This window comes from Coenobita brevimanus, chromosome 45 (assembly GCF_032717465.1).
Source record: "Coenobita brevimanus isolate Jiangsu-jjx chromosome 45, ASM3271746v2, whole genome shotgun sequence".
NCBI lineage: Eukaryota > Metazoa > Arthropoda > Malacostraca > Decapoda > Coenobitidae > Coenobita > Coenobita brevimanus.
Genome location: NC_136998.1, coordinates 30,843,396 through 30,856,090, shown reverse-complemented (window position 1 = coordinate 30,856,090; position 12,695 = coordinate 30,843,396). Strand labels below are relative to the sequence as shown.

Below are 12,695 nucleotides of genomic sequence, written 5' to 3'. Positions count from 1 at the left end.
TACAGTCAAATACACAAGTTCACCCACTAGTCCACTGTATCTACTTCACATGTAGGGACCTCTGTTATTTTTCTCCTGGATGCAAATAAAAAATAATCATATATAGGAAGAGGAAACATCTCAGTTTAGGAATATTAGCCACCAGAGGGAAGTGACAAGCAGGAGATATGCTGTACCATTTGTTCCTGACAATACAGCATGTAGGTACCTGAAGAAGATGTATTACAACAACCCTCACCATAAGTGTAAACGTCACAGGTAGGGTTGTGAGAGGCATACCAAAAAAGATTTGGGATGAGATAGTAAAGTGTGACCTCAGGGATATGGGAGAGCTGCCACTAGGTGACCAAGGCCAGTGAGTGAAAGCATGTTGGAGCCTTTATAAACAATATGATATGATGTGATACAGTTTACAAAGTAACAGGATTATGGGTCAGCAATGATAAAAACAGCTACAGGATTTTGCATCAGCACCTACACAAATATGTGCAAGTATGGATTAGTGCCACAACTTGAGTTCACAGTGTTGGATGCAACATGAGTTCGAAATGGTGGAAAATTTAGGGCTGTAGTCTAGGAGCGACAGGACACTGTAACATCTTGACTTAGTGATTTACTGTACTAGGTATTTTGCACATTATTCACTAGTACAGTATTCTCTTTCATGTATGATCAGTAATACATTTTTGGTACTGACATGATCTGCCTCAGTATGACACATGAGGATAAAAATCAATTTCTGGGGAAAATGTGCTACAAAGTCTCCTGTGCCACCAAATATAATATACAGCCTTTAGTTCTATGAAAACTACTAGAATCTAGTTCCACCTGAGCTGTGTTGGGCACTTAGCATAAGACTCGATGTACGCTATGAGAATAAGCCTAGAAGATTGTACATAATTATCCATGTACTGTGCACAGTTCTAAAGTACTGTAGTTATGTTACATTATAGCATTATAAATATATGGTGCAATGTCACTGACTGAAGAAATGTGTTCAGCCTTTCGATCCAATGATGTGTATTCAGAATATTCTTACTGCCCTAGAGAAAATTATGTACAGGGATCTTACCAAACTCTACTAGTTAATGTACAAATGACAACTCTTACTTCTGCAGCTTGAAAAGTCCTTCCTGAGCTGAGTAAAACCATCAGGTGACAGCAAGAAAAAAAGGCATCACCATCCTACGGGGGTTAAATTAATATAGAACACTGAGTCACATGGAAGGTATGTACAGAGCAGTATGTTGAGGTGACACAATGTGAGGCTACGTTGGTACCACAAGCGCTCCTGAAGCTCGGAACACCTCCACCCCCTTGTGCAGCATGCATATACGAGGGAACTCCAGGCTCAGTAGCTTCTCAGCAAACTGCAGACAGAGAGAAAAAAGAGCTGTATTACACTGAACTAGATTAAAATTCTATATACAGGCTGAATTCCCCTAAAGCTGGTGAGGAAAAGACCAAAATGCCATGAATCTGCACATTTCAGAGAATATCTCGGGAAATGTGTACTGCACATCATATGAAAGTACAGTAACCTAAAATCACAGTGATATCAGTCATTTATATGATTCATTTATAAAGGCTCCAATGTGCTTCCAGTGATAACTGGTAGTAAACATTCATAAGATATAACTTCCTGCAGCTCTGATTATATAATACTGAACAGTCAACAGAGGATACATGTTACCCACAGGTTTGTTTCAGTATTATATGTACTGTATTACAATTCTCACACACACACACACACACACACACACACACACACACACACACACACACACACACACACACACACACACACAAATCTGATGCCACATAATTTCACTCTGAAAAGTGGTATGACAGAAAATAATACCGTAGGGTATATAATTACTGAAACAGGACACAGAAAATAGTGTGTCACACTCATTATCTTAATTTATATGAGATGCACCTCAGCCCATTTCAATGGGAGCTGATGATAAGTTTTTATTTTTGAGTTTTACTTTTCTTACTGATGAGTATTAACCACCCCACTGCAATGTCTGCAAATTAAGTGATGATGATGATGATGATGATGATGGTGATTATGATGATGATGATGATGATGATGATGATGATGATGATGATGATGGTGATGATAAATAAGATTACAACACACATGGTGAACACAGACCCACATCATATTAACTCACCCCAGTCACCTGATCCCAACAAAATCGAGAGCCTATGACAGCAACGATCTTGCCACGATGAGAATTGAGGATGTCTGCATTTGGTCCTGGAATCAGGGTGCCCTCAGGGGTGAAGGTGGAGTCTGCTGGCATGTTGACCGCATCAGGGAGGGTGCCACGTGCGAAGCTTATCACAAACAGTGTTAAGGAATATTAAGACTGCTACTTAGGAAATGTGATAGAAGACGAAGGCTTATATTGACCACTTGAATTTAGGTGATATCTTGATTAGTATATTCTTGCTATTTCCAAACTTATTTATCTAGCTTAAGTGAGACTGTTCAGACTGGAAAGGTTAGTTAAAGCCTTCATTAATCCCTCTACTACTAAGGCACTCTTTTCAGCTAAGTACAATGTTCGGTAGTATAAAGAATGAAAAATAAATAAATAAAAAACCACCATATTGAGGTTAAAGAGTACTGAGACAGGTCTTTGGAGAATGTGATATTTTAGTACAAATTATAACCACATGCAAATCCTTTCAAGTACATGTTATGAAATACTATGACTGCTGTTTGTGGAATGTGGGTGAAGATAGCTTAAATTAATCCCTATTAATTATATCTGGGCCACTTTCAGTTGGATGATGTTTGGGTTTGTATTATTCTTGTTATCTCCTGATTGTTTAACTTAGGATTTAGTTTTTGAAATGGAGGTGTTATATATTTCCATAATTAACCTCTTCAATATGTGAGGCTTTCCTAAGCTGAATAAAATCATCTGGGGGAAGATTAAACTAAAAGGACATCACTTGGATTCAAGGGGTTAATGCTTATTAAATGTACAGCAGTCATTAGGGAAGACAATAATAAACAAATTTCACTCTTCTTATCAATACAACCTGCAATGATCAATGTTAAACCCTGGTGAACAAGGACAAGTGGGAAAGCAAGCTCAGTTCACCAACCTAACAATCCAAGAAATAAATTCATGTTCTTCCTGTTACAAGCTTGATATGCTAACCAATACACCACAGGCTCCCCTTTCAATGTAGTATTATGTATTATGCTAGAAACTGTAACACACAGTACACAGTACGGTAAACAGCAAAACAGAAACAATATGCTCCTTGCCTTTACACTGCCCTACTCGTCATGACATAAAAGAGGGAGAAGTACGAGACAGTGTCTGAAAGAAAAGGATTAACTACAAAGCTGGTAAGAATGTTTTTAATTAAAGCAGTGGAAATCTGGGAAGTGATATTACACATTTAGTGACTATGTTGTTGTGGCTCCAGACTCACCTGAATGTGAACCCAGAGAAATGAAGGCTGCAGCTGCCCTCATCCTGCAGTTCATCTTCCTCCTTTACAAGGATATGGAGGCTGCCAGAGATCAAGCAGCATGGAAAGCTGCCATTAGGTGACCAAGGCAAACATACGCAAGCATGTTGGAGCCATTATAAATGAAACAAACCAATGAAGGACATCTGTATGACTAGGCAGTAGAGCCATACATAAATATCGGTGAAGGCATCACTCTCCAGCATCAAGTAATGAATGTGATTAGTGTTAATAGACTGTAATTGAGTGAATGAGATTAACACAGTAAAACTTCGATATAACGGACTTCAATGACCGGCATTCGCTTTTATCGACTAAATTCTTATAGTGTACATTACGTTGGAAAAAGTCCAATAAAGCCAGAAGCAGTTCGGACCGCCTGATCACTTCAGCTATGTTTACCACAATAAAGTAAATAAAGACATGTTTATCAGTGTACAGTACAGTATTATTACACAAATTATACCATTTGATTATTGTAGTGAATGTATAATATAGTAAAGTACTGCAATGGTAGTGAAAACAGTTCAAAATCCATTGGTGCAATCCAGACTAATGTCTGAAATATTGGAAAAAGTCCAAGTTTGCAGGGAGAAGACTGGATGTCGCTATTATTGGAATTTCGTGTTTTTTGGAATGGCTTGGGCCCCAATTAGTCCATTATAGTGAGGTTTTACTGTATTTATATCGTCATGAAAGGATGTGTGACTACTGGAAGAGTTGTGTAGAGGGAGAGATTCATGACAACTATTTGTAGGTCAAATACACCTTTATGATGATGATGATGATGATGATGATAAAAGACAAAAGTCATTGTAATGATAAGTAAGGAATCAGAGGGAGAGAACAATCGAGTATAGTAAAGCAACCAGTGGGAAGGAACAACAGGGTATGTAAGGACAACTCCACTGAATAATAATCCTTATACAGTCTTTGACTGATTACCTTACATTTTTACTCCATGCACTCCCCTCACTCCTGTGGTTGTTGTTGTGGCTCTAGGCTCAGTTAAAGATAAATCTGGTGGACTGCAGGCTGAAGCTGCACTCTGCAGTCCAGCATCCTCTTTTCAGGGAATAAAGAAGAAGTGGCAGGAGGTTTGTACAACCGGGCAGCAGCTAACGATTAGCCACCACATAATGCATTTCTCTCCAGTGCCACTACCCTCTATGTGAAGGGCCTAAGACTGTCCCTACTACAGTATGAGAACTTTTGATGAAATGTGTAGCACCCTCACTGGATACCCTTTATAATGTCAAACAATGAGCCTTACGTAGATCCCTTGATAAACAGTGTGCAATCTCATTCCCAGTCAATCACAGTGATTCTGAAAAGGATACTCATCAGGCGGCCTCACATCCACCAGTAATAATTTGGCTTGCCCACGACGCCCCTTCCTTCGTTGAGCTGAAAATTCGAGCAGGTCTGCCCCACTCACCTGTGGACACTTCTCTGACTTAAGTTCCTCAAGTCGTACTGCTGTCATCAGCTGCGAATAGAATAAAATGAAGTTAGAACTGTTAACAAGACAAGGGAAATGGAGTGAATTTAAAAGACTTACAGCTGGTTATATTATCTTTAGCAAAGTTAGATACTGAAGTACTGATTATTCTTAAAAAGAAAGTAAACATTCATGTGCTCAGGCACACACGTATGCGCGCGTGCACGTACACACACACACACACACACACACACACACACACACACACACAAAATGCTTACATGCATGCACAGAGCATGCACACAATATGAAGTACTGTATAGCCAGTTCTCACTCTAAGTCCAATATGTATGCTGGCAAAATGCTATGTAAAATGAAATATCTTTCAGTGTCACATGTTTCTGACTCATAACTATGGAGTTAAAATCATAAAAAACATTCACTCTTACTCTATCTATCTACCTACTGGCCGGCACCTTAATCCTGTAAGGGGTGGTCCCAAACAGTTCACCTCCATGTCACCCTGTCCCACACCATTTCACTGCCCTGCTCCCAGCTCACATCCCCCTCTCTCATATACCTCTCCACTCCATCCCTCCATCTCATCCTTGGCCTTCCCCTCCCTCCACCTCACTCACATACACTCTCCTCGTCAGTCTCTCACTCTTCATCCTCTCCACATGGCCCAACTCATACTCAACACAACTAAAATGATAATGCAGGTGTCCTAAGGCCAGCTCAGCATGGACAGAAACCTTGCATAAAGTATGATAATGAATCACACGCAACTCTCATGAAAATGCATTAATTCATCAGCAACTATATAATGAAACATCTTTTACGTGAATATTTCTAAATGATGAGTACCTATGCTGAACATATTTTTCACAGACCTAACTGAGAGTTCCAAACTACAGTTCAACAATTACAAACTTGTAAGATGGCAAATTTTATGCAATATGTGTAAGATATAGAGAAATTACAATTTCTGAGGAGCCACAACATCATTCATTCATCATCTAATTCTTTTTTGACCCATCATGAGCATAGAGCCTCAGGGATATACTGTATTAGTCAGTCCCAATACTTTAGACAAGAGTGACGAGCCTTGCTCGTCCTGAGTGGCATTATGCGAGCAAAGCATCTCAACTTTCCCTTGGATTTAAACCATCACAGGTCCCATCCACCTGGAGCACCTTAACCTACTATACTCAGTTTTTTTTATCGAGGCAAAGATGCACTTGACAGATTGGTGATTATTGGCTGAATGCAACATTACTTCATAATCTAGCATTATTAACTGACAACAAATATCTGAGAGGGAAATTTGGGTTAGTAAATATTTTTTGGATATGTTGCATTCAGCCATTCATCATCAATCTGTCAGGTGCATCTTCACCTCAATAAAAAAAACGGAGTATAGACAACCAGGTATTTTCTGATTATGTGGTTTCTACCCAATGTACTATATGGTCTCCCGGGCAACAGGAACCTGTTGGTTGGTCACTCAGTGTAGAATCCTCTGAAGGTAGCACATCAAATGAGTAGATGAAGAGTGTCCCCACCTACAACAAAATACAACTCACAAACATTCCACTATGCCCTCAGAGTAATGCAACTTCCCATACTATAAAATACTTAAACACTTCAAGTTCCTCACTCTTGCAACAAAAAGACAATTCTTTAACATTGCCACAACAAAAAACCTTTAAGAGTGTCTAGCAGAAATAGCTCTGGTTTTCTACTGTTCAACAGAATCATGTCTTGATGAGTCTAAGGTAACAACAAAAACAACAGTAACAATAATAACAAACAACAATAACAAATAACAATAACAAACAACAACAATAATGAACAACAATTTAAATATATGTGTGTCCTGAGCCTGGATTCAATGTTCAGCTACAGCACACATTTTCTGTATGAGCTGTGAAGAATGTCCCTTCATATGTTGGGATTTGTTCTCTCTCTGTTAGTTCATACCAATGACATTACACACATTCATGAACATAAACCTAGCCACTACAACACTTCAACAATCACATACACTGCTTTTCCTACAAATATCTCCTCCTCCCTCTGCAGAAAAATCTGGTCTTGTTGTAAAGCAGACCTCACATGGACCAATACAGACTTTTTTTTTTTTTCAGTTTCATAAAATTTAAAACTTAATTTACACTAAGTCCTCACTATAAGTTGCTACTTTTATTTATTTATTTTTTTTAATTAGTCCATAGTATATTACAGAAAACCTGCCCATTAAAGTTCCACTGATGTACACAGAAATGTGATTTCCCAGTCTCTTTCAATTTAGACTACCAATTGTATGGAAAAGTGTGCTACCTTTGAAGCTGTTCTGCCAATTCCTCCAATCTACAGTATCTGCTGTATGCAAAAAGTTGTAAAATTCCTAAATGCATCCCTGACTTATTACAAGGACTATATGTACTGAAGATAAAGCCATTCAAGAACACACCAGGTCCTCTGAGCCTTGGGGGAGATTTTGGGCATCATTCTTGTTGTCAGGATTAGGTCTTTGGTGCTCTCGGAAGGTGACGGATGGCGGAGTGGAGCGCAACACCTGAATTGAATCTCGTACCACACGTTCCATGTCAATGTCTGTTAGGAAAGTAATGTTCCTGTTATATGAACAGTCAGGGACAAAAGTTCACCTAGTATTCCACCTCCTTGACTTCCTTTGCTGGCTATCCGTAATATTCTTAAGCTGAGAGAGGCTTGGTATGTTTCTCTATCTACAGATGATGATCTCTGATATATCTGGAAGGAAAGTGACAGACATGCCCTAATGTGAATCAAATGCAGTAGAATGGCTGGGAAACTTCAGCCCCTGACTGTATTCAAGGGTAATGAACTAAATCAGTCAATACCAACAACAGCGACAATTTAAAAAAAAATGACAATAATGCTGGGTAAAGATTATTCTGTTTCTGCATTTTCCTTGTGAGTGTTACCAATTGTATGAGACTGATACTTGTGACAACAATTACAATGGACAATGTAGAGCTCCTATCATTTCATACTGTTAATAATGGCTCCAACATTCTTGCATGCATCGGCCCGATCTTGGTCATCTAATGGTGGCTCTCAATGCTGTTTGATCTCTAGTAGCCTCCCTATTCAGTCCCTTATCTCTGAGGTCACACCTCGTCTCAGCCTTATTCTGTCTGCCTCTTGCATCTCTATCCCTGATGTTCACACTTCTCACCTTCCACACCCAATGGTCATCCTCCATCCTCTCATTATGCCCTAACCAACTAAATCTACCCCTCCTCATCACAATACCAATACAATCAAGTCCCATCCTTCCCCTCAACTCCTCAAGTGCAATCCTAGCCCCCTCAGACCTTGCAATCAAAGACACACTACACATCCATATGCAGAAATCATTGTCATTTCTGTACAATGACACCTAGAAATGTTCTCTTCCTTTACTGCCCATGTCTCACTACCATACAGCATTACACTCCTGAAGTATGCCACATACAAAGATCCCTTAGAATGGAGTGAGAGTTTTCTCAATGTTAGAAGAGGCAACAGCTCCCTGAACTTACTCCGACAACTCCTTATCCTAGCCACAGTGCTAGCTCCAGCCCCACCTTCAGCACATAACATGTTATAAAAATGGATACACAAGAGCCTGCCAAAGTGAAACTAATGAAGGGAAAAATATATCTGATGGCTTTGTATGGTGATTTTTTGCTGAAGTGTCTCAAGGGGTTAGCAAATCATCATACATGACCAGTATATAATTACTGACGACTATTAGTTTAAAATATAACAGCATTTGGCATGCCTTACAGGACAAACACAACAAAACTAATAAGACTACAATAGTGATGGTGACATATCTGTGAAAGGTAGTATAAAATGCAAAATGCAGTTTCATGATCATGATGATCATCATGACGATCATCATCAACAGCTTGACAATAACAGTGATGGTGGCATATCTAAGAAGGGTAATAAAAATGTAAAACTCAAAAACATCATCACCACCATCATGATAGTGAGGTGATTTAGAAACAAGAAAAGAAAAAGTGCAAAAATGGGAGAACTATGAATGGTATACCCAAAGAAGGTGGCCAGACAATCATTTACACACTATTTACACACCAATCATAATAATATAACTGCAATTTTTAAAAATCAGTAGGGAAGTACAAAAGATGTCAAACATCACATGATTAAAAAAAAATAAAATAAAATAAAACAATGCCCTGAAGGTTATGACCACATACTCCTGACAATACCTGGCATATCTGAGAAGAGGAGGATGCACTCATTAAAGCCAAACTGAAGAAGTCTGTCAGCCAGCTGCCTGAGGATGGCCACACCCACATATAGTGGCAGTGATGCATCCCCCAGCAGCAGGGTGTCCCACAGCAGGAAGATCTTCTGTAGTGGGAACACATCTGCAGAAGGAGTGATTCAGTTAAAAATGACAACAACCAATCCCATTTTACCCCCAATCCAGGTGATGAGGCCTGAGGCTAGACTGCTGCAATCCAATACATTTGATGACGTATCATCAGCCTACTTCCATATGTGGCATTACATGACTGAAAGCCTTCAATTACCCATATAAGATGGAACCTATGGAAAGCTGTCACACCAAAAGCAGTGTCCTAACCACTAAACAGTCGTCACTTAAAGCTGTTTCATTTGAAGTTGTTTCATTATTATGTTGCTGTTAAGGGACTGAACAGGGAGGCTGCAATGGATCGTGCAGCGTGGAGAGCCGCCATTAGGTGACCAAGGCCGACACATGCAAGCATGTTGGAGCCTTTAAAAACGAAACGAAACGATGAACTAATCCCCCTTTTTTCAATTAATGTTGCTCATAATTCACTACAAAATTTTTATAAAGCCAGAAATTAGCATTTCTCAGTAAATCTGAGGCATGCCTCAAAGTTGTTTCAATTAATAAAACATTATACTTCCATACATCCTTGACTCAAAGTGAAAACTGACTGTAGGAAAAAAAAAGAAAAAAAAAATTACCTAGTTTGTGTATGGATACAGAAATTTAAAAAAAAAAAAAAAGGGCATTACAGTACTAATGTCAACAGTACAGATTAAAGCTTCCATGCTCCTCTGACTCACTCGCAGCTGAACAGTGTCATCTGGCACCGGAGAGAATTAAATACTGTACTAGTGAAGAAGTAACTATGAAAGGATTACCCCTTCAATTCAGTGATGTTATTTTTGCCTTAGACTTGCTACTGCAGACAATTTTATTAAATATGGGAGAGTCTTCTAGCAGTGCAGGAGAAGGCTATATCAAACTCATCTAGTTAAAAAAGTGTATCTTAATCTGATATAAATTGTCTGGTGGTGGCAAGAACAAAAATAAATATATGTCACTTAATAGAAGGGATTAATAGGGACAGTAAGAATATTCTTGGTCTCCAACAACTCATCCTAAGCTGAATAAGATTTCCTGGCATTAGCTGTAATAAAATACTACAAGAAGGACACGAATGAAGGGCTAATTATGAAAAACTCACGTGTGTACATGGTGAGGAACCAGGGGATGGCATACAGTTCTGGGATGAAGCCAATGGAGTGGAGGTGGTTTGCCAGGCGAGGGTCATGAAAGGTGATCATGTGTGAAAACTTGGCCAGGTACTCTTGAATCACTGCACTGTTGTCTCGCAGGAAGAACTTGTACAAGTACTTGTCAATGAAGCGAGACAAGCATGCATACGCAAGTGCTAGAGGAGAAACCATTACAGTAATTCCTCATTGTAAGCAAGGTACAATATATGCAAAAAATATATATCTTAAAATTTTTTCCATATACAGTAATAGGTACTATAACCTGGAAAGTGGTAAGTGGTGGCAACCATCAGCCACTCATTTGATGTAGTGCTGCCTACTTCTTCATTCACCTTTATCATTTTGTGACTGTACTCATCTCTTTTTGTAACTTAACTTCTGCTGGCCCTACAATGAATGACAAGTCGAATGATTTCCTGTACCCTGGGAAGCCATTTACAATACTGGGTCATAACTATTTAACCAGATCACAGAGTGAAGTGGAGCCTACTATGGTGCCCCCATTAACTGAGTGGAGATGCACATGTAACATCCACCTAGGAATCAAACCTCCACACTTTTTCCCATGCCTTGCTGTGGTGGGGCACTGTAAACAGGAAGGGAGCATTGGTTCACTGCATGGGATGGCCCTGCAGGGGCAGGTGCTTGCCTGTGGTTAATGGGTCTGCTTAGCCAGACAGACTGGGGTTGATCAACAACAACAACTATAAATTGAAAGAAACTGTCAAATCTGCTTAGAGGTAAACAACAATTTCAATTTTTTTACTACATATTCAATACTTCACACGAACATGGAAAAGGTGATATACAGTATGACATGGACTTGTTATCACGTGGGCAATAGATGATCTAATAATTATATTGCTATCTAGGGTGTTAGTACAGGCAACTCATTATGACTCAAAGATGAGTTCTGAAAAATCACATCTTTTTCCATATACAGCATAATACTGTACTGTAACTGTTATTGCAACTTGGAGGATACTATCAATCAGCTTCATAAGTAACATTGGAATTTTATGAGGCAATTTTTCTCTAAATCATGGTGGACTTGATAGTAAAACTCATGTTAAAAAAAAAAATAAATAGAGCTACAAGTAATGAGAACCTGCTATATTTAATAATTCACCACTGATACACAAATCTCAAGGTATCACACTGTAGGTCACGTGGATTCACACAGTTTTAAGAAGGAACTATAGAAGATTAAGTCTGCTCACTTGTGAATATCATATCCTTCATAATGTATGACATATATGACTTCCCCAACCCTGATCAGACATACAGTTATGCTGGATGTGCACAGTGGATATCATTGAGGTAAAGTATAATGAAAACAAGGTAAAATGGGTGGAGGAGGATTTCCCTCTATGTCAAAAGAGGTATCGATTTCTTAAACTTCTATCCACTCCTAATCCTTGCTCCCCTCCCAACACAAATCATATCAGTCAGATATCAAAATTCCTCTACACACTGAAATGAGTAAAATTACACCTCTGTCAAATACATGGAAGAGGATGATATTATAAAGGTGACAAAGAAAATTGTCTTCCAATCTTTTCTTCATCATCCAAATACAAATTCAGGGCAAAGGAAAGGTAAAAGGTAAGTGACTGTTCTGTACCATAAATCCCATCCCCCTGCTTGACTTACCTTCATTGTTAAAATTAAGTCTCTGTACCATAAATCCCATCCCCCTGCTTGACTTACCTTCATTGTTAAAATTAAGTCTCTGTACCATAAATCCCATCCCCCTGCTTGACTTACCTTCATTGTTAAAATTAAGATAAAGGAATGGAGCACAAAGAGAGTCCAGACCCTGCCAGTATACCAGATGGGGGTGAGAGACAACCCACGCCTTGAGAACACGGGTGAATTTGGCATGACCCTGGGGTGATGATAGCAGCTCATCATACTGGTGGCACCGTGGGATGTCCACTTCGATCTGGGGGTTATGATACGAAAATGGACATCTTTCTATATCTACCTACTGCAGAAGCAGATGCTTTAGTCCCAAAATGGGTGGCCACAGACATACTGCCTTCCCATATCCTCCACCATCAGACAGTCTTCCCTTTATCTCATATCATTCTCACTCATATAACTCCCCATCTCATCCTCCATCTCCTTCTCCCCCTTCATCTAACTCACATAATTATGCTCTCATGTTCAA

General features: G+C 39.2%; 1 protein-coding gene across 1 annotated transcript in view; it reads right to left on the bottom strand.

Moving 5' to 3' along the window:
* Window positions 1–1,265: 1,265 nt before the first annotated feature.
* LOC145398313 (TBC domain-containing protein kinase-like protein) overlaps window positions 1,266–12,695 on the bottom strand; it is a 31,925-nt gene continuing 20,495 nt past the window's right edge. The window contains exons 12-18 of the mRNA XM_080271200.1: window positions 12,290–12,467; window positions 10,471–10,677; window positions 9,214–9,375; window positions 7,419–7,561; window positions 4,842–4,990; window positions 2,181–2,346; window positions 1,266–1,370 (exon numbers count right to left, since the gene is read on the bottom strand). Coding sequence (XP_080127326.1) covers window positions 1,269–1,370; window positions 2,181–2,346; window positions 4,842–4,990; window positions 7,419–7,561; window positions 9,214–9,375; window positions 10,471–10,677; window positions 12,290–12,467 — 1,107 coding nt within the window. The 3' untranslated portion in view covers window positions 1,266–1,268. The remainder of the gene's footprint in view (window positions 1,371–2,180; window positions 2,347–4,841; window positions 4,991–7,418; window positions 7,562–9,213; window positions 9,376–10,470; window positions 10,678–12,289; window positions 12,468–12,695) is intronic.